The sequence below is a fragment of the Rana temporaria genome, chromosome 9, assembly GCF_905171775.1.
Source record: "Rana temporaria chromosome 9, aRanTem1.1, whole genome shotgun sequence".
NCBI classification, from domain to species: Eukaryota; Metazoa; Chordata; class Amphibia; order Anura; family Ranidae; genus Rana; species Rana temporaria.
In genome coordinates this window covers 172,327,571-172,349,541 of record NC_053497.1, presented here as the reverse complement: position 1 = coordinate 172,349,541, position 21,971 = coordinate 172,327,571, and the positions used below count along the sequence as shown (strand labels likewise).

The window sequence follows — 21,971 nt, the reverse complement described above, 5'->3', positions numbered from 1 at the left end:
GATCTTTGTACTCCGTGTAAAATCTTTTTTCTTGGCGTCCATTGAGGGGGGACGCAGCGTTGTAAAATAGTCTAGGACGTGAGTTATATTACCTTAAAATCTTCCTGTAGGGGGCAGTATAACCCGATTGTCTCCAATCGGCTGAATCTTGTGTCCCTTTATTAGCGAAATCATCTATTGGAGGGACACAGGGCTGTAGTTGATTGGAGACAATTGGGATATACTGCCACCTACAGGAAGATTTGAAAGTAGAGTAGTCTAGGACATGGGGGTTATACTACCTTCAAAGCATCCCGTAGGGGGCAGTATAACCCGATTGTCTCATATCAACTTAATCCTGTGTCTCTTATGGAGTTTTCTTGATCATCCATTGACGGACACAGGAATGTAGAACAGTCTTTTGGATTATATTGCCTTCAAATCCTCCTGTAGACGGCAGTATAACCCAATAGTCTGAGATCAACTGATTGCCTTGTCCTCCTGTAGACGGCAGTATAACCCAATAGTCTGAGATCAACTGATTGCCTTGTCCTCCTGTAGACGGCAGTATAACCCAATAGTCTGAGATCAACTGATTGCCTTGTCCTCCTGTAGACGGCAGTATAACCCAATAGTCTGAGATCAACTGATTGCCTTGTCCTCCTGTAGACGGCAGTATAACCCAATTGTCTGAGATCAACTGATTGCCTTGTCCTCCTGTAGACGGCAGTATAACCCAATTGTCTGAGATCAACTGATTGCCTTGTCCCTTAATGGGTTTTATGGTCTGTTGAGGGACACAGGGTTGTAGAGGAGCCATGACATGTGGGTTAAAACAGCCTTTACATTCTTCTGTAGGTGGCAGTATAACCCGATTGTCTCATACCAATTTACTCCGGTGTCCCTTAATGAACACAGGATTGTGGAATAGTCTGAGATTTGGGTTACACTACTTTCAAATCTTCCTGTAGGTGGCAGTATAACCCAAGTGTCTCCAATCAACTACATCCTGTGTCCCTTAACCACTTAAGCCCCGGACCAATATGCTGCTAAATGCCCAAAGGCGTTTTTACAATTCGGCACTGCGTCGCTTTAACAGACAATTGCGCGGTCGTGCGACGTGGCTCCCAAACAAAATTGACGTCCTTTTTTCCCCACAAATAGAGCTTTCTTTTGGTGATATTTGATCGCCTGTGCGGTTTTTATTTTTTGCGCTATAAACAAAAAAGAGCGACAATTTTGAAAAAAATACAATATTTTTTACTTGTTGCTATAATAAATAGCCCAATTTAAAAAAAAAAAAAAAAAACACATTTTTTTTCCTCAGTTTAGGCCGATACATATTCTTCTACATATTTTTGGTTAAAAAAAAAAAAAAAAAATCGCAATAAGCGACTGGTTTGCGCAAAAGTTATAGCGCCTACAAAATAAGGGACAGAATTATTTTTTTTTACTAGAAATGGCGGCGATCTGCGATTTTGATTGGGACTGCGACGTTATGGCGGACACATCGGACACTTTTGACGCCATTCACATTTATACTGCGATCCCTGCTATAAATATGCACTAATTACAGTATAAATGTGACTGGCATTGAAGGGGTTAACACTAGGGGGTGAGGAAGGGGTTTAATGTGTGTCCTATATTGTGTTCTTACTGTGTGGGGGAAGGGGGGTGACTGGGGGAGTGACCGATCTGTGTCTCTATGTACAAGGGACACAGATCCGTCTCCTCTCCAGAGACAGCACCGCTGTCTCTGTGTAAAACGGCAATGAGAGATGATCTCATATGTTTACATGTGAGATCATCTCTCATTGGCCGCACAGATCGCATCGCAAACGGACACTCTGATTGGCCGTTCGCGGCGATCTGTGATTGGCTGTGTCCAAGGGACACGATCAGCATAGCAGTTCCCCGCTGCGCAATCTGGAGCGCGCGCGGGGAACGCGCAAAGGGGCGGACGTCAATTGACATCCACTTGGATTTTGGGATCCGCGCTGTAGCCGTCATTTGACTATAGCGCGGATCCCAAGAGGTTAATGAGCGTTATCCACTATTAAGGGACACAGGGTTGGAGGAGGGAGTCATGACATGTGGGTTATGCAGCCTTCAAATCTTCCTGTAGGTGGCAGTATAACCCAATTGTCGCATATAAACGGAATCCTGTGTCTCTTAATGAACAAGAAAGAAAAGTTTTGGTACTTGACCAAAAAATAAAATAAAAATAAAAATATTTTAATGTTCATTAAGGGACACAAGATCCAGTTGATGCGAGTAAGTTGGGTTACACCGCTGCCTGCCTGTTGTCCACTGAGGGGGAAAAGGATTGTAGAATTTCCGGACATATGGGTTATACTGCCTTCCGATCCTCCTGTAGGAGGCAGTATAACCCAGTTGTTTTAAAATTAATTGATTCCCTTGTCCCTTAGGCAATGTTAATATACAGAAATGATGGCAAGTACAAAAATGCAGATTTGCTTATCGTTCAATAAGGGGCACGGGATTAAGAGACATGATATGAGACAATTGGGTTATACTGCCACCTACAGGAGGCTATGGAGCCAGTATAACCCGTATGTCAGACAACTCGAAAATCACGTGCCCCAACCAAAGCGCAACAGAGAGGCGGCAGCATAACCCAATTGTCTTACATCACCTGAACCCAGTGTCCCTTAATGAACGTTATAATACAGATTTTACGATAAGTACAAAACAAAAAAACACACACACCTTTTGTTAATCGTTCTTTAAAGGGACACTTGACCTTAGACAACTGGGTTATACCACCACCTACAGGAATATTTGAAGGCAGTGTAACCCAAATCTCAGGACTATGGTACAATCCTGTGTCCCTCAACGGAAAGGAAGTTCATTAAAAAGGACACTAGATTCAGTTGATTTGAGACAATTGGGTTATACTGTCACCTACAGGAGGACTCGTGTATCACAAGACTACTGTACAATCCTGTGTCCCTCAAGGGACACAGGATTGTAAAAATAGCGCTGCTATACCGCCTTAAAAAATCGTGCCCTGCAGGCTTCAATGTGAAAGCCCGAAGGCTTTCACACTGAAGCGGTGCGCTAGCAGGACCGCTCCAAAAGTCCTGAAAAACGTGTCAGTTTGAAAGGGGTATAAGGGACAAAGGATTCAATTGATCTGGGGAAAAAAAATGGGTTATGCTGCCTGCAGGAGGACTTGGAGGCAGAATAACTCATGTCAGACTATTCTACAATGCTGTGTTCTTCAATGGGAGCCAATGCCTCTCCCTTTTGGGGAGCAATGCACACATTTTCCTTTCGAGGGACCCATTCACGCCTCTATTTTGGGGGAACCCATTCAAGCCTTTCCCTTTGGTGGGGGACTCATTTTTCAGGGGGACCCATTCACGACTTTCCCGTTTTTTTGGGGGGGGGGAGACTTTTTGGGGGAGCCAACAATGCCTCTCCCTTTCGGAGAACCATTCACACTTCTTTGGGGAAACCCAATTACGCCTCCCCATTTTGGGGGGACCCATTCATGCCTCTCCATTTGGGGGGGGGGGATCATTTTTTTCAGGGGAGCCGACGCCTCTCCCTTTCGGGGAGCAACACATTTCCCTTTCGAGGGACCCATTCACGCCTCTCTATTTTGGGGGGACCCAAACATTTCCCTTTGGGGGGGGACGGGACAAATTCACAACCTCTCCATTTGGGGGGGGGAGCATTTTTCAGGGGGAACCATTTACGCCTTTCCCTTTTTTGGGGGGGGGGGAGACTTTTTGGGGGAGCCAACAATGCCTCTCCCTTTTGGGGAACCATTCACGCCTCTTTGGGGGAATCCAATTACGCCTCTCCATTTTGGGGGGGACCCATTCATGCCTCTCCATTTGGGGGGGAGCATTTTTTTCAGGGGAGCCAACGCCTCTCCATTTTGGGGAGCCACACATTTCCCTTTCGAGGGACCCATTCACGCCTCTCTATTTTGGGGGGACCCATTCAAGCCTTTCCCTTTGGGGGGGGAGCATTTTTCAGGGGGAGCCATTTTTACGCCTTTCCCTTTTTGGGGGGGGCACCTTTCGGGGGAGCCAACAATGCCTCTCTCTTTCGGGGAACCATTCACGCCTCTTTGGGGGAACCCAATTATGCCTCTCCATTTTGGGGGGGACCCATTCATGCCTCTCCATTGGGGGGGGGGGGGAGAAGCATTTTCCCGGGGGACCCATTCACGCCTTTCCCTTTGGAGGGGGACCCATTCACTCCTTTCCCTTTGGAGGGGGACCCATTCACGCCTTTCCCTTTGGGGGGTGAACCCATTCACGCCTTTCCCTTTGGGGGGGGACCCATTCACGCCTTTCCCTTTGGGGGGGGGGACCCATTCATGCCTTTCCCTTGGGGGGAGACCCATTCACGCCTTTCCCTTGGGGGGGGGCCCCATTCACGCCTTTCCCTTGGGGGGGGGCCCATTCACGCCTTTCCCTTTGGGGGGGGGGGCCCATTCACGCCTTTCCCTTTGGGGGGGACCCATTCACGCCTTTCCCTTTGGGGGGGACCCATTCACGCCTCTCCCTTTGGGGGGTGGACCCATTCACGCCTCTCCCTTTGGGGGGTGGACCCATTCACGCCTTTCCCTTTGGGGGGGGGACCCATTCACGCCTTTCCCTTTGGGGGGGGGACCCATTCATGCCTTTCCCTTTGGGGGGGGGACCCATTCACGCCTTTACCTTTGGGGGGGGACCCATTCACGCCTTTCCCTTTGGGGGGGGACCCATTCACAACTTTCCATTTTGGTGCTTTGTATTATGTTTCGCGTTAACATGCGTCGCCCCTAAGGCAGCCTATTCATTTGAATGGGCTTCCAACACACCAGCAGACATACCTCCGCCATTTTTAGCGCGCTAGTGCGTTACAATGCCCCCAGAGTGCTCCGTATGCCGTGTGGCGCACATTACCGCAAAGCGTAGGTGTAAACAAGCCCAGAAACAGGCAAGGTTTTCTCTAGCCTGTTCTTGACTTTGTCGTTGGCGAGCTACCCTCCTTCAGAAAATACCACTTGCCTCTTATTGCAGTCTGCCCCTTCCTGTCCCGGTGACCCCCGTCACCCCAGTCAGGAGAATTCTTCAAAGTGGAGTCACGGGCAGCAATAAAAACCTGACAGATGTCATAACCCCTCCCCCATCGGCAGCCGCGTGCAGGATGAGACAGAAAGTTCTCCCACATCAGTCGGGCTCCGGGGGGGGGCCCCCCAGTGAATAGTCCCCCTTACTCGACACTTTCCCAGTTAGCAGCTCCACTTCACGTCAATTACGGGGTCACGCCCCTGTGACACAGAGCAGAGGTGACCCCACTGGCAGCAACTGTCGTTGCCCCCACCTCCCCCACCCCGGTGTCACCCGAGCCCTTTACACCAAGTTCGGGGGGGGGGGGGGGGAGGCTCACGACGGCTAGCTGCCGAGTTAACCCCTTCACAACCACGTTTGGTGCAGAACTCCAGACCGATATCGGAGGCACGAATGAAAGCAGCTCTGTAGTCATTATTACATCATTCAATATATAGATTTTTTATAACACAAGCAGTTTAAAAAGTACCCAAATATGACCTAAAAATCAACCTCTTGTGGTCTTCATACAGCAGAGCTCAGACTTGGGCAGGGGTGGGGGGGGTGGAGAAGTCGTACAAAAAGCCCATTAATGCTGATAGGAAAGAGCAAAGTTAGAGCGATGAGCTCATCACTGTGCTGCTTCTTCTTTCACTGCCCAGTCACTGACCGGGGGCAAGTCCATGATCACCTGGGGGGGGGGGGCAAGTCCATGATGACCTCGGGGGGGGGGCAAGTCAACGATGACCCGGAGGGGGGGGGGGGGGGGGGGGGGGGGGGGGGGGGGGGGGGGGGGGGGGGGGAGTCCATGATGACCCGGAGGGGGGGAAAGTCCATGATGACCCGGAGGGGGGGCAAGACCATGATGACCCGGAGGGGGGGGCAAGACCATGATGACCCGGTGGGGGGGGGGGCAAGACCATGATGACCCGAAGGGGGGGGGAGGCAAGACCATGATGACCCGGAGGGGGGGGGGCAAGACCATGATAACCCGGAGGGGGGGGGGGGCAAGTCCATGATGACCCGGAGAGGGGGGAAGTCGATGATGACCCGGAGGGGGGGGGGGCAAGTCCAGGACGACGACCTGGGCTCATCACTGTGCTGCTTCTTCTTTCACTGCCCAGTCACTGACAACCTGGGGGCAAGTCCATGATGACCTGGGGGGGCAAGTCCATGACAACCCAGAGGGGGGGGCAAGTCCATGATGACCCGGAGGGGGGGGCAAGTCCATGACGATGACCTGGGGGGGGGGGGGCAAGTCCATGATGACACGGAGGGGGGGCGCAAGTCCAGGACGACGACCTGGGCTCATCACTGTGCTGCTTCTTCTTTCACTGCCCAGTCACTAGGGGCAAGTCCATGATGACCTGGGGGGGGGGGGGCAAGTCCATGATGACCTAGGGGGGGGCAAGTCCATGATGTCCCGGAGGGAGGGGCAAGTCTATGACGACAACCTGGGGAGGGGAGGGCAAGTCCGGGATGACGACCTGGGGGCAGAGGAAGTGGGTTGCTTTATGCTGGCCTTAAAGGCTCACACTGCCCAGTCACTGACAACCTGGGGGGAGGCAAGTCCATGATGACCTGGGGGGGGGGGGGGGCAATTCTAGGACGACGACCTGGGGGACTCCAACCACATAGCAAACAACATATATTCACACACACAAGGCCCGTTTTACCTGCCAAGGGATTTGTATTCCGGTCCATCCAGTCCTGAAGTTTGCACAGCTCTGCCACACAGCACAGCTTTGGCAGGGCAAGAGACTTGATGGCTTTCGGCGGCGCTTTTAACACTTACAGGCCTTGTCCCTCCCCCAGCCTGTGATCGCAAGAAGGCGACGACTGACGAGCTCATTCCTTGGCCACTCTGCTCTCTCCTCCTACCAGCATGTCCCCCACATTGACTGGCCCCTTGTGATGCTGCTGCTGCCGCTTCTTCTCCCAGTGTGAGCTCTGTTGTACAGGAATTGCAAGAGGTTGATAAAAGTAAAAATTTGGGTATAATAATCATTATTTTAAAAAATAAAATAAAAAAATGTTCTCTCTCCCCATCCACTTAACACTCTTACATTCCTAACACACAAAGGCGATCTGCAGTGGATTTTCAGAGGGCAGCTAGAAGGTGATCTGTTCCCTTCTCCCCACCAGTTTTAACCCTGCTAAGAGGTTGGACCGCTGCGCCACAACCGAACGTGGCGCGGCCCCTTTCACTAATAGTGGCCACATGGACAGCCCCAAGCAGCCTCATTTAGGTGCATGGTAAAAATCAGGCGGCTGAGCCCCTGGCCAACCCGTATGAAGGATGGAGGTTCCTAACCCTTCCCACCCTGTCATAGTGCATGGGGGCAGGGCCACTGATAGGGGGGGGGGGGGGGACCACCAGTCCTCCTGTAGGGGGCCCGGGCACACAGGGGGCCCCAAACAGCAGGGGGAATTAGTATTTGGCGGAGGGGCAGTTACAGAAGGATGCCCTGTGCAGCTCTCTGCAGCAGCTGAAAGCCAGTTTCTCCCCCTCCTGCCGGCTTTCAGCTGCTGCAGGGAGAGACACAGACACGGGGCACTGTTCCTGTAATTGCTTCCCCGACACCGATCCTCCTTCCTGTCTGCTTCTGATCCAACCGCCCTCCGTGTGCCCCCATGTCACTGTGAATATAATAATAATAATAATAATAATAATAATAATAATAATAATAATAATAATAATAATAATATTTAATTTTATTTTTTTATTACCGTATTTTTCGGCGTATAACACGCACTTTTTTCCCCCTTAAAATCAGGGGGAAATCGTGGGTGCGCGTTATATGCCAATCCGCCATTATGATTGCCCCTCGTCGGTGTCTTGCCTGGCATACATCGCGGCCTTGTCCGGTCCGGCGTCCGTCTGCGGCCTTGGTGGTGTCCTCCCCGCTTCTCCCGTGCGGTCTCTGAGCGCCGCCGCCGACATATACCGAGCGCAGTACACTCGGCTAAGCTCGGCCACGCTCGCGGTCACGCCCTGTCCCGCCTCCTAGCCTTTATGCGAGAGGAGCCAAGCCTGGCCGAGTGTACCGCGCTCGGTATAGGCTTAGAGACAGCGCGGGAGAAGCGGGGAGGACACCACCAAGGCCGCAGACGGACGCACGCCAATTCACACAGTTTCTCTGTTATGTTGGTGTCCGCCAATAATGATTTTAGTGTATTTTTTGTGAAAATATGGCCTTGATATATTGGGGGGGGGCCCTGCCATGTAGACTGAATGGGGCCCCGTGATTATTAACAGGAGCCCTTTGCATGGGGGCATCAGAAAGAACCTGGAAAAGAAAGTGGCCTTCTGATGACGCAGGAAAAAGAAGAAGATGGCGGCACAGGACCCAACAACTCTTGAGTGCAAGTCATCAGGGGGCCACCAGCTGGCTTTCCCTGGTTCTTGCACACCCCCTGATGAAGTGCGCACAGAGGTCACCCTCAAGAATCCAGAGGAGAGCATCCCCCTAATGACGTGTCACGGCATGTGCAGGTTAAATCGTCAAGAAACTGGAAAACAAACCAGCCCCCTGGAGATGCGCCGCAGCACATGGAGGTCATCAGCAAAAACACAAGAGAGCCGCCTTCTAATTAGGTGTTGCGGCACATTGAGAGCATCAGCAAGAACCCGGAAGAGGGCAGAGTCCTAATCATGTGTCACGGCATATGCATGTCACCTAGAAGGCTTAGAAGCTCCCTGGTGATGTGATGATGCACATAGGGGTCATAAGCAGGAACCAGGAAGCAGGAACCGAGAACAGCCCCCTAATAACAACATGTTGCAGCGCATGGAGGGCTTCAAGCAAGAACCCAGGAAGAAAGAGCGGCTCCCTTGATAATGTTAAGCATTGGGAGGCAAGAACCTGGAAGAGAACAACCCCCTAATTATGTTTTACAGCACATGGAGCTCATCAGCAAGAACCCAGAAGAAAGAGCGCCCCCTAGTGAGGTGCTGCAGCACATAAATATCAATAACAAGAACTTTGGATAGCAGCCCCCTGAAGAAGACATGCTGCCGTGAATAGAGGTCATCAGCAAGAATCCAGAAGAAAGGGTGCCTCCCCTGATATGTAGCATGGAGGTCAACAGCAAGAAGAACCCAGAAGAGCATCCCCCTGATGATGTGTCATGCAGGTCATCAGCAAGAAAGAGAACCTCCCTCGATAATGTGTAGCATGGAGGTCATCAGCAAGAACCCAGAAGAGAGGGCGGGCCTCTAATGACGTATTGCTGTGCATGGAGATTATCAACAAGAACTTTGGAGTGAAGCCCCCCCTTGATAATGTGTAGCATGGAGGGCATCAGCAAGAACTCTGAAAAAAGAGCACCCCCCTTGATAATGTGTAGCATCAGCAGGAACCTGGAAGAGACAGCAGCAGCCCCCTAATTATATGTCATAGAGCATGGAGATCATCAGCAAGAACCCGGAAGTGGGCAGTGCCCTAATAATGTGACAGGGCATATGCATGTCAACAGCAAGAACCCAGAAGACGAAGCAGCTCCCTGATGTGATGATGCACATGGAGGTCATCAGCAAGAACCGGGAAGAGAGAACGGCCCTCTAATAACATGTTGCAGCGCATGGAGGTCATCAGCAAGAACCCAGGAGGAAAGAGCGCCTCCCCCGATAGTGTGTAGCATGGAGGTCATCAGCAAGAACTCAGAAGAGTGAATGGCCCCCTGATGAATTGCTGTTGAGCATGGCGGTCTTGTCAACAAGAGCCCGGAAGAGAGAGCAGCCTCTAATGATGCGTTGAGGGCATCAGCAAGAACTCTGAAGAAAAGAGCACCCCCACTTGATAATGTGTAGCAATGAGGTCATCAGCAGGAACCTTGGGAGAGCAGCATGGAGCTCATCAGCAAGAACCCAGAAGAGAGGACGGGCCCTCTAATGACGTATTGAAGCGCATGGAGATCATCAGCAAGAACCCGGAAGAGAGCAGCCCCCTAATGATGTGTTGAGGGCAATAGCAAGAACTCTGAAGAAAGAGCACCCCCCCCCCCCATGATAATGTGTAGCATGGAGGTCATCAGCAGGAACCTGGAAGAGACAGCGACCCCCCAATTATATGTCATAGATCATGGAGATCATCAGCAAGAACCCGGAAGTGGGCAGTGCCCTAATAATGTGTCAGGGCATATGCATGTCAACAGCAAGAACCTAGAAGAAAAAGCAGCTCCCTGATGATACACATGGAGGTCATCCCCAGAACCAGGAAGAGAGCACGGCCCTCTAACATGTTGCAGCGCATGGAGGTCACCAACAAGAACCCAGGAGGAAAGACCGCCTCCCCCGATAGTGTGTAGCATGGAGGTCACCAGCAAGAACTTGAAAGAGCAAATGGCCCCCTGATGACGTGCCGTGGAGCATGAAGGTCATCAGCGAGAACCCGAAAGACAGATGTCCCGTGACGATTTCGCAAACAAGATGGCGCTGGACCTAACTTGCGGTAATTGATTAGAGGATTGCAACAGCACAACACTGGATCTGCCAGAGCATGTATTCCAAGGATAATCCACAAAAACAACAACAACAAAAACAACAATAACAACAACAACAGGTAAAAAAAAAAAAAAAAAGAGAGAAGTCACTGTGGGGGTGAGGTTCCTCTTTAAGGCGTGTCTGCTGTATCTGCCCGGGGTTCAAAGGCTTCCCATAAACCGTAAGCAATGTTCCTGCTTGCAATTAATGGGCCGTCTCAGATCTCTCGGGGGCGAGGCTGAGCGGCTCTGGCAGTCGGAGGATCTCATTATCATAGATTGTCCGGCTTGTAGGAAACTCTCGCTGCGAACGGCAGCGCAAAACAAGGATGGAGAAGCGTTCCACGCCCTTTGTTCTCCTACAGATATCTTCCTGTCTGTGGCCAACCCACTAATTCCACCAAGCCAACCGCATCTCCAATCCTACCTAAAAGAACCCCCCCCCCCCCCCCCCAAGGCTGCGGATTCCCCTTTAAGCCTCCAACGTCGGAGTGAGTTGAATCGGAGCGACGGTAACGATTAGCTGATATAAGCCGTCCCCTTCACAGGATAGCAGCTACGCATATCCTGCTTTACTGAGCGTTCACTAATCACAGATGGCGTGCGGATGGCCAGCCGGTTTAACCCATTCATCAGCCACTGTCACATCTTCCCACATACACAGAGCACGCTGCGAGACCGGGCGGACAGGCCAGGAAGTGTCACGCAGACCTTCAGGGTACGGACGCTACACACGCCTTTAAAAAAAACACACACAACACATATTTTCTACGCGCAACAAAGCGCAAATGAGATCTAGGCTGCTCTAGAGGCATTGCGATCCTTCATTGAAAAAGGATTCCCGTGGGATCATCTTATGAGATCACGAAGGTCAAGGAAAAGTGTTTTCATTTCACTGGAAATTTTCAACAAACGCAAGAAGATTGTGGTAACATTTTATCATCTTGGTGAAATACGTGGGAAGGTGAAATTACGTTGACTTTAGAGGGTGCAATGGCCTTTATGGCTCCTGAGGGTCACAAGAGTTCCTTTCAACTATCAGGGACCTTTTCCAATGCCCAAAAAAAAAAAAGTCCAGGATAGTTGAAAGGAGCTCTCATAACCCTCAGGAAGCCATAAAGGCCATTAGTAATTCCTTCTCACAGATTTCACCAAATTGATAAAACGTTACCACAATCTTCTTACGTTTGTCGAAAACCTTTTTTCTTGACCTCCGTGGAATCCTTTTTCAATGAAGGATCATCTTATAAGACCACGAAGGTCAAGGAAAAAATGGTTTTAAATTTCCTTGAAAATTTTCGACCAATGTAAGAAGATTATGGCAACATTTTATCATTTTGGTGAAATACGTGGGAAGGTGAAATTACGTTGACTTTAGAGGGTACAATGGCCTTTATGGCTCCTGGGGGTTATCAGAGCTCCTTTCAAATATCCTGGACCTTATCCAATGCCAAAGAAAAGTACAGGATATTTGAAAGGAGCTTTCTTAAGCCTCAAGAAGCCATAAAGAACATTAAACCCTCTAAAGCCAATGTAATTCCTTCCCACATATTTCATCAAAAATGATAAAATGTTGCCACAATCTTCTTACGTTTGTCGAAAAATTTCAGGGTGATTAAAACCCTTTTTCTTGACCTTCGTGATCTCATAAGATGATCCCACGGGAATCCTTTTTCAATGAAGGATCATCTTAACATCACGAAGGTCAAGGAAAAATGGTTTTAATTTCCTTGAAAATTTTTGACCAAAGTAAGAAGATTGTGGCAACATTTTATCATTTTGGTGAAATAACGTTGACTTTAGAGGGTGCAATGGCCTTTATGGCTCCTGGGGGTTATCAGAGCTCCTTTCAAATATCCTGGACCTTATCCAATGCCAAAAAAAAAGTCCAGGATAGTTGAAAGGAGCTCTCATAACCCTCAGGAAGCCATAAAGGCCAATAAACCCTCCAAAGCCAATGTAATTCCTTCTCACATATTTCACCAAATTGGTAAAACGTTGCCACAATCTTCTTACGTTTGTCGAAAACTTTTCTTCTTGACCTTCGTGATCTCATAAGTTGATCCCACAGAAATCCTTTTTCAATGAAGGATCATCTTATAAGATCATGAAGGTCAAGGAAAAGAGGTTTTAAAATTCCTTGAAAATTTTCGACCAATGTAAGAAGGTTGTGGCAACATTTTATCCTTTTGGTGAAATACGTGGGAAGGTGAAATTACGTTGACTTTAGAGGGTGCAATGGCCTTTATGGCTCCTGGGGGTTATGAGAGCTCCTTTCAAATATCCTGGACCTTATCCAATGCCAAAAAATAAGTCCAGGATAGTTGAAAGGAGCTTTCTTAACCCTCAAGAAGCCATAAAGACCATTAAACCCTCTAAAGCCAATGAAATTCCTTCCTTCCCACATATTTCACCAAAAATGATAAAATGTTGCCACAATCTTCTTACGCTTGTCGAAAAATGTTCAGGGAAATTAAAAACTTTTTTTCTAGACCTTTGTGATCTCATGAGATGACCCCACGGCAATCCTTTTTTAATGAAAGATCATCTTATAAGATCACGGAGGTCAGGGAAAAATGGTTTTAATTTCCTTGAAAATTTTCGACCAATGTAAGAAGATTGTGGCAACATTTTATCAGTTTGGTGAAACACGTGGGAAGGTTAAATTACGTTGACTTTAGAGGGAGCAATGGCCTTTACGGCTCCTGGAGGTTATGAGAGGGAGTTCTGAGATCACGAAGGTCAAGAAAAAAAAATTGCCCCCCTTTCCCTGAAATTTTTCAACAAACGTAAGAAGATTGTGACAACATTTTATCATTTTTGGTGAAATATGTGGGAAGCAATTACATTGGCTTTAGAGGGTTTAATGGCTTTTATGGTTCCTGAGGGTTAAGAAAGCTCCTGTCAACTATCCTGGACCTTTTTTTTGGCATTGGATAAGGTCCGTGATGGTTGAAAGGAGCTCTCATAACTCTGGCAATATGTTATCATTTTGGTGAAATATGTGGGAAGGTGAAATTTACGTTGACTTTAGAGGGTGCAATGGCTTTATGGCTCCTGGGGGTTATAAGAGCTCCTTTCAACCATCACAGACCTTATCCAATGCCAAAAATAAAATAAAAGGTCCAGGACAGTTGAAAGGAGCTTTCTTAACCCTCAGGGTTAAGATTGTGGTAACGTTTTTATCATTTTTGGTAAAATATGTGGGAAGGAATTACATTGGCTTTAGAGGGTTTAATGGCTTTTATGGCTCCTGAGGGTTAAGAAAGCTCCTTTCAACTATCCTGGACCTTTTTTTGGGCATTGGATAAGGTCCGTGATGGTTGAAAGGAGCTCTCATAACCCCTAGGACCTATAAAGCCATTGCACCCTCAAAAGTCAACGTAAATTTCACCTTCCCACATATTTCACCAAAATGATAAAAATCACAACCACAATCTTCTTATGTTTGTCGAAAATTTTCAAGGAAACGAAAACATTTTTCCTTGACCTTTGTGATCTCATAAGATGATCCCACGGGAATCCTTTTTCAATTAAGGCTTGAATGCCTTCAGGAGCAACCTGGATCTCATTTGCGTATCGTTACGCGGAGAAAATAAGTGTCTTTTTTTTGGCATTGAAAAACACCCCCTCGTTAGCCTCATTATTTTACATTTACGAAAAAAAAAAAAACACAAACCCCCCCTCCCCAAAAGAAAGGCGTGGAAAGCAAATGGTACACAAACAAAATTAAATGCACTGAAATAAAGAAGAAAAAAAGAAAAAGAGGTAACAATACAAATACAAAAGAACACTAAATGAAACAAATTAAATATAGAGATGCACTGGAATTTCAACAGCCGAAAATTGTGTTTTCGGCATTTTGCAGATAAAGATTTTGCCGCAATTTTACCGTGCTGATGGTGTGTCTTTCATAGGTTGTGTGCTTTAAAAAACAGCATCAAATAACGTAACACTGATGCGTTTTCAATGCATTTCAACAGGGAGGTGCGTTTGGTCCATTGCACTTCCGTTGTAGCGTTAAAAAATCCATGTGAAGCCATACATAGAAATGAAAAGGGATGCATTTCTTCTTGAGCTTTTCTTGCGATAAAATAAAAAAAGTGCGATAATGGCCGACAACAATAAATGTATATCCATTTAACCGCTTCACATACCTATAGTGAAATGACAGCCGCAAGGTGGCTCTGTCATCCTGGGCGGCCGTCATATGACGTCCTCGGCTTCCTGGACGCTAGGGGGCGCGCACGCCCGCCGCGTCACTCGAGAGTTGATGCGCGTGCCTGGCCCCCACCAGTTACTGAGCCGTCAACCTGGATCTCTGTGTGTAAACACAAATCCACATCCGGTCAGGGAGAGAGGAGACCGATGGTGTCTTCCTTGTACATAGGGACACCGATCAGTCACCTCCTCCCCCCACAGTTAGAATCACTCCCTGGGGAACACATTTAACCCCTTGATCTCCCCCTAGTGTTAACCCCTTCCCTGCCAATGACATTTATACAGTAATCACTGGCTATTTATAGCACTGTTCGCTGTATAAATATCAATGGTACCAAAATAGTGTTGATCTGTCCACCACAATATCGCAGATAACCGCCATTATATAGAAAAAAAAACAACACATACACACACACACACACACACACTATCCCCTATAACTTTTGCATTAACCAATCAATATACGCTTATTGCGATTTTTTTTACCAAAAATATGTAGAAGAATATGTATTGGCCTGAACTGAGAAAAAAAATGTGTTCTTTTTTTTTCAATGTGATATTTGTTATAGCAAAAAGTAAAAAATATTTTTTCAAAATGGTCTGTCTTTTTTATAGCGCAAAAAATAACTGCAGGAGGTGATCAAAATACCACCAAAAGAAAGCTCTATTTGTGGCCGGTATTGAAGTGGTTAAATTCATATTAATAAAAAAGAAAGAAAAAAAGAAGAAGGAGAAAGGAAGAATACATGTAGAAAAGTGAAAAAAGTAAAAGTAAAAATTTAAGAAAAAAAGTACAACTGCAAGATGGCGCTAAAGAAAATCCCCCCACCAAAAAAAACTTCCAAACACACCTTTGAAATATAAAATATATAGCTACAATACATAAAATAATCAAATGCACAAAAAAAAAAAAAAATAATAATAATTCTACATATCAGCCATAAATTCTGGAACCCTTCACCGTATGTAGGGGAGGAACCTAGATGACACATACACAGTCCCGCCACAAGATAAAATGGGCAATTCCCCCCAAGCTCTACGAGTTACTCTGTGATCGTAATTTTATTTTATGATAATCTTCTCATCACAATGTTTAGCTAGAAAGTAGCAGTATTTCTAGAAGTAAAAACCTGTAGAATATTTCTGTACATCGACTTTAAAACTATGGAAAGAGGCAAGCCCTGCAGTGGTTTTCGGCAGCCTTAGAGCCATGTCACGTGGGCAAGATGGATGGGACACCAGCAGCAGAATCACCCAAAAAGCCCTCCACTTACCCCAATGGAATCGCTCCCTCGCTGGCCCAGGGCGCTGGTCTCCCAACTAGCGAGAGTGACTCCATAGGCAATTCTGTTGCTGGCAAGTTGTGGGCCCTAGGTTGTGATGGCGCTTGGGCTGCCTACAATACCATGCTTGCCAGGCTTGTGAAGGGTCTTTTCTTCTACGAAAGATCTCTATAAAAAACAACAGTGACAATTTTCTCTCTAAAAAAAAAAAAAAAAAAAAAAATACAAAAACATGATGGTGCTAGATAATATTGGATGTTCACCCAACGATGGGATATATTTCCAGTTGATCAATTTATTGACCAACTTCATCTATAAAAAAGGGATTTTAGCTGGTTTCCAAAACTCCATGATCGACTCGAAATTTCACATTCCTTCAGAATGCCATCTCATCTCTATGGTCAAATATAAAAAAATAAATAAAAATTAAACGTTTAAATGGTTTAGGAGAGGTTGTAAAAATGTCCCGTGTACCTGAAGCCTAAAACTTGAGGACCCTTTGATTTAGGGAAGTTGGCCACCCTTAGTTTAGAATGTTGGATTGTTCAAATCCAGGGCATGTTGTTGTCAAAAGTTCAGTTGTGTGCGATTTTACTTTTTCTTCTAGATATTTAAAAAAAAAAAAAAAAAATATCTAGAAGAAAAAGTAAAATCGCACACAACTGAACTTTCGACAACAACATGCCCTGGATTTGAACAACCCAACATTCTAAACTAAGGGTGGCAACTTCCCTAAATCAAAGGGGCCTCAAGTGTAAGGCTTCACGTACACGTGATGTTTTTACAACCTCTCCTAAACCATTTAATAATTTTTTTTTTTTTATTAAAAACGCCTGTAAATGAAACGCAGCTAAAAACGCGAGTTACCGCATTTAGTAGGGTTTGGCGCTTGAAATGCCTGTAAACTCAGGTTTCTGAACCAAATTTTTTGCGTTCCAAAAAAATCCCTGTAAACTCAACTGCCTAGAGACAATTGTAAACTGCTCCTAAACGTCAGTTTACCAAATGTCAAGAAGTTGCACATAATATTCAGTGAATGTAATGCTTCAGAAAGCAGTCAGGAGACTACATACATTAATCAAGAGATGGTCAAAAACGATAGACTTGCTAAAGGAGATGCTCAAACTATGGACTTGCTACGAAAGATGGTCAAAAACCACGGGCTTGCTACGAAAGATGGTCAAAAACCACCGGCTTGCTACGAAACATGGTCAAAAACCACCGGCTTGCTACGAAAGATGGTCAAAAACCACGGGCTTGCTACGAAAGATGGTCAAAAACCACCGGCTTGCTACGAAACATGGTCAAAAACCACCGGCTTGCTACGAAACATGGTCAAAAACCACCGGCTTGCTACGAAACATGGTCAAAAACCACCGGCTTGCTACGAAACATGGTCAAAAACCACCGGCTTGCTACGAAAGATGGTCAAAAACCACCGGCTTGCTACGAAAGATGGTCAAAAACCACCGACTTGCTACGAAAGATGCTCAAAAACCACCGACTTGCTACGAAAGATGCTCAAAAACCACCGACTTGCTACGAAAGATGGTCAAAAACCACCGGCTTGCTACGAAAGATGCTCAAAAACTACAGGCTTGCTAAAGGAGGCGATCAAAAACTAAGGGCTTGCTACGAAAGATGCTCAAAAACTACAGGCTTGCTAAAGGAGGCGATCAAAAACTAAGGGCTTGCTACGAGAGATGGTCAAAAACCATGGACCTGCTAAAAGAGATGGTCAACAGAAGATGGTCAAAAAGCACAGGCTTGCAACGAAAGATGATCTAAAACTACAGGCTTGCTACAAAAGTGGTCAAAAACAACAAGCTTGCTAAATCCCTTACAGAAACCAGTCACTTCAATGCAATCATATTTTTATTCAAAAGCTGAGAAGTCTATAAAAACTGGCAAGTGTCCAGCACTAAAGATGGGGAAAGCCAGTAAAGATACAAACAGTGATCAAACTTAACCTAAGAGACCAATTCTGGCCATACATAGGACAATTTTTCAACCACTTTTCCCATCTGCTGCGAATCCAAAATACAAATCGCAAGTAATCGTCAGAAACTAAGCAATACACCACCTACAAGTTCAATCAAAAGTTAGAGCTCGACAATCAATCGTTTTATCAAATTGTAGCTTGTAAGGCCAACTTTATGGTCAGTTGACTTTTATCTGACATTTTAGCTTCTAATGGATATTTAGGGGAGGTATACAACCTTAGTAAACCTGCCACTTAGACCTTCCAGGGCAAATAACAGTTCTATTTAAATCCCACCTCCTCCGCTATTAATAGTTTGCTTCCTCATGCTCCTCTTCCGACTCATTCCTCAGATAGAGCCTCTGGAAATACCCAGTACTTCCGGATATAGGGGAGCACGTGACCTCCCCATACCCCCATGGGAACTTCTCCCCCTTGCCCCCACGGGATCATCTCCCCCCTTGCCCCCACGGGATCATCTCCCCCTTGCCCCCACGGGATCATCTCCCCCTTGCCCACACGGGATCATCTCCCCCTTGCCCACACGGGATCATCTCCCCCTTGCCCACACGGGAATATCTCCCCCTTGCCCACACGGGAATATCTCCCCCTTGCCCACACGGGAATATCTCCCCCTTGCCCACACGGGAATATCTCCCCCTTGCCCCCACGGGAATATCTCCCCTTGCCCCCACGGGAATATCTCCCCTTGCCTCCACGGGAATATCTCCCCCTTGCCTAAAAGTGACTCCCCCCTCACCCCTTTATTCCCACGTCACCTCCACCCCTGTATTTAGTGAGTGGCACCTGAGTGGCCAATCGCCAGTCCCAAACGCGGTCATGTGAAGGTCGGGGATAGGTCTTTAGACCTGTGTAGGTTCCAACAGGGACCTTGCACAAGACTTTCAGTCCAGAACAGCGCAATAGGAGCTGAATTGAGAAAGAGCGCAAGAAAAACACATATTAAGGGCCGAGGACAAAGGCCAAGAAGAGATTCTTACTTTGCACAGCAGAAGTGACAGGTTCACTTTAAACCTGAATACCCTTGTAGAACCCCCCCCCCCCCCCCGCACTGCTAGGGTTAAACGCCTGATTTCATCTAAGTTACCATTAGAAAGCACTTTTACTTCCCCTACCCATAGCTCTCCCATCGGCAGCTGGCCCTTCCCTCTTCCCTCTGATGCTCGGGGCTGTAGGCGTCCCTCAGCGTCCTCACTTTACAATGCAGGACTGCTGGTTCTGCATTGTACGGGATGACGTCCAAGTGCCAAAGAGAAGCAGCTTGGCCAACAGTCGCAGGGAGGAGGAGGAAGCCTGCAGAAACAAGGAAAGTAAGAAAGTACCCTAGACAAAAAAAATAAGCATTTAACCCTTGCAGCATTAAGGGAGCCGCACCACAAGGGTAGCTTTGCGTTTTCCCCCCGGAGTTCAGCTTTAAACCTTCCAAGGACCTCGGCGGAAAGACCTCTGGCACTGCAGGATCCCAAGTCTTCCCACCCGTCTTGGCCATGACGAAAAGCTTCCTCCCTTCCATGAGGATTCTTAATTCATGGATTGGGGGGGGGGGGGACAGAGAGAACACCCCAAAAAGGTAAGCATGGACAGACCCTTTAAAGAAGCCGGCAGGGGACGGCTCAACCAAAATATGAGAAAAAGTGGCTTCGTGGAGCGGTCACACGAAGAGGGGGAACCCTACGGGAGCAAGGATTAAGTTGAAGGTACCCCTAGACAAAAACATTTAACCCTCAAGGCATCAAGGGAGGGCACCCCCCCCCCCCAGAGTTCAGCTTTAAACTATACAAGGACATTGGTGGCAAGACCCCTGCGCAGGATCCCAAGTCTTTCCACCTGTCTCGGCCATGATGAAAAACTCTCTCCCTTCCTCGGGGGGATTCCTAATTAATGGACGGGGAAAAGAGAGGCAAGAGAGAGAGAGAGAGAGAGAGAGAGAGAGAGAGAGAGAGAGAGAGAAAGGGAGAACACCCTAAGGTAAGCGGGGACGGAACCTTTAAAGAAGCCGGCAGGGGACGGCTCACCAAAAAAAAGTGGTTGACGGCTCAACCAAAATAAGAAAAAAGTGGCTTCGTGGAGCGGTCACGCGAAGAGAGGGAACCCTACGGGAGCAAGGATTACGTTGAAGGTACCCCTAGACAAAAACATTTAACCCTCAAGGCATCAAGGGAGTCCCACCACTGCCCCCCCAGAGTTCAGCTTTAAACTATACAAGGACATTGGTGGCATTGGTGGCAAGACCTCTGCGCTGCAGGATCCCAAGTCTTTCCACCTGTCTCGGCCATGATGAAAAACTCTCCCTTCCTCGGGGGAATTCCTAATTAATGGACGGGGAAGAGAGAGGCGAGAGAGAGAAAAAAGGAGAACACCCCAAGGTAAGCGGGGACAGAACCTTTAAAGAAGCCGGCAGGGAACGACATCACAAGTCTCAGCCGAAATACCACTTCCCGGCAGACTGATGCTTCTAATGAGCCGGTACAAAGGGCACTTTTCCATGAAGTCGGCTCTCCGAGGAGAAGGATTTCCCCGATTTAATAAACCAAGCGACCGAGAGAGGGGGGGGGGATGGGGGGAAACAGGACAGACGTGCTCCCCGATAACGACAGTCGCTATTTTTACAGCGCCGACGCTCCGAGACGATCGTGAAATGGGCGGTTACCCGCCGACGCAAACAAACACAATCCACATGAACGCACCTCGTGTGGCCTCTGCAAACCGGGAGACGCTATTGGCTGCGTGGCCGCCCCCCCCTGGCGGATTAACCTCTTTGGTGCTTCCGAGGCCGCCGCGGCATTAGGGCTCAGGCAAGGTCGGCGCCAGGCACGCATCGCGGAGACGGAACATGTGCGCTGAGCTTTTCCTTCCTCCAGTGCGATAACATTCCCTCCCTAGCAGAAGCTCCACCACCACCACCACCACCTCCTCCCTCCCTATTTATCTCGCTCGCACAAACCCTCACAGGACACACCAAACCCCCCCCCCCCCCCCACCACCACCGCCGCCGCCATCCCCACCCCCACCCTCCCCTGCTCGCAAACTGAAAGCAGATTTCGTCACCACCGAACAAATGAAACTGTCAAATCTTTGCCATAAATGACGTTGCACGGAGATGGAGACATAATTGAACGTTTCAGCGATAGCTCGTCAGGATGTATTTGTTGCATAAGCCAAAAAAAAAAAAAAAAAAGAAAAGCAGAAACGACGCGGAGGCTGATAAGTAGTACGGCGCTGCAGACATTCAATCACACCGACGCTGCAATCCTCAGTATGTGAAAGAGCTCCAAGGCTCCGTTCACACCGCTACATATAGACGGGCATTTTTTTTTTTTTAATATATAGATTTTTTTTTTTTGTAAACATGCAAAAAAAAATTTAAAAGACCATTTTTTTTTTAGAGCATTTTATTTTTACATGCAATTAAAAGCAAGGCAAAAAAAAATTATTAAAATGCAATAACAGATATATATTATTATTATTTTTTCTGTTATTGCATTTTAATTATTTTTTTTGCCTTGCTTTTAATTGCATGTAAAAATAAAATGCTCTAAAAAAATGGTCTTTAAAAAAAAATAAAAAAGCAGAAACGACGCGGAGGCTGATAAGTAGTACGGCGCTGCAGACATTCAATCACACCGACGCTGCAATCCTATGTGAAAGAGCTCCAAGGCTCCGTTCACACCGCTGCATCGTCTACATATAGACGGGCATTTTTTTTAATATATAGTTTTTTTTTTTTTAAACATGCAATTAAAAATTTTATGCAATAATGCAAAAAAAATAAAAATTAAAAGACCATTTTTTTTAGAGCAATTTATTTTTACATGCAATTAAAAGCAAGGCAAAAAAAATATTAAAATGCAATAACAGATATATATTATTTTTTTCTGTTATTGCATTTTAATTATTTTTTTTGCCTTGCTTTTAATTGTAGGTCAA

General features: G+C 47.0%; 1 protein-coding gene across 4 annotated transcripts in view; it reads right to left on the bottom strand.

Annotated features, from left to right (window-relative positions):
- The window catches only part of BCORL1 (BCL6 corepressor like 1), a 125,011-nt gene that overhangs the window by 73,361 nt on the left and 29,679 nt on the right, over nucleotides 1-21,971 (bottom strand). For 3 of the 4 annotated variants that reach the window (XM_040325022.1, XM_040325024.1, XM_040325023.1), the window contains exon 2: nucleotides 6,731-7,004. The exons of the other annotated variant lie outside the window; for it this stretch is intronic. In XM_040325022.1, the coding sequence (XP_040180956.1) occupies nucleotides 6,731-6,906 (176 nt within the window). In that variant the 5' untranslated portion in view covers nucleotides 6,907-7,004. The remainder of the gene's footprint in view (nucleotides 1-6,730; nucleotides 7,005-21,971) is intronic. 4 annotated transcript variants of the gene reach the window in all.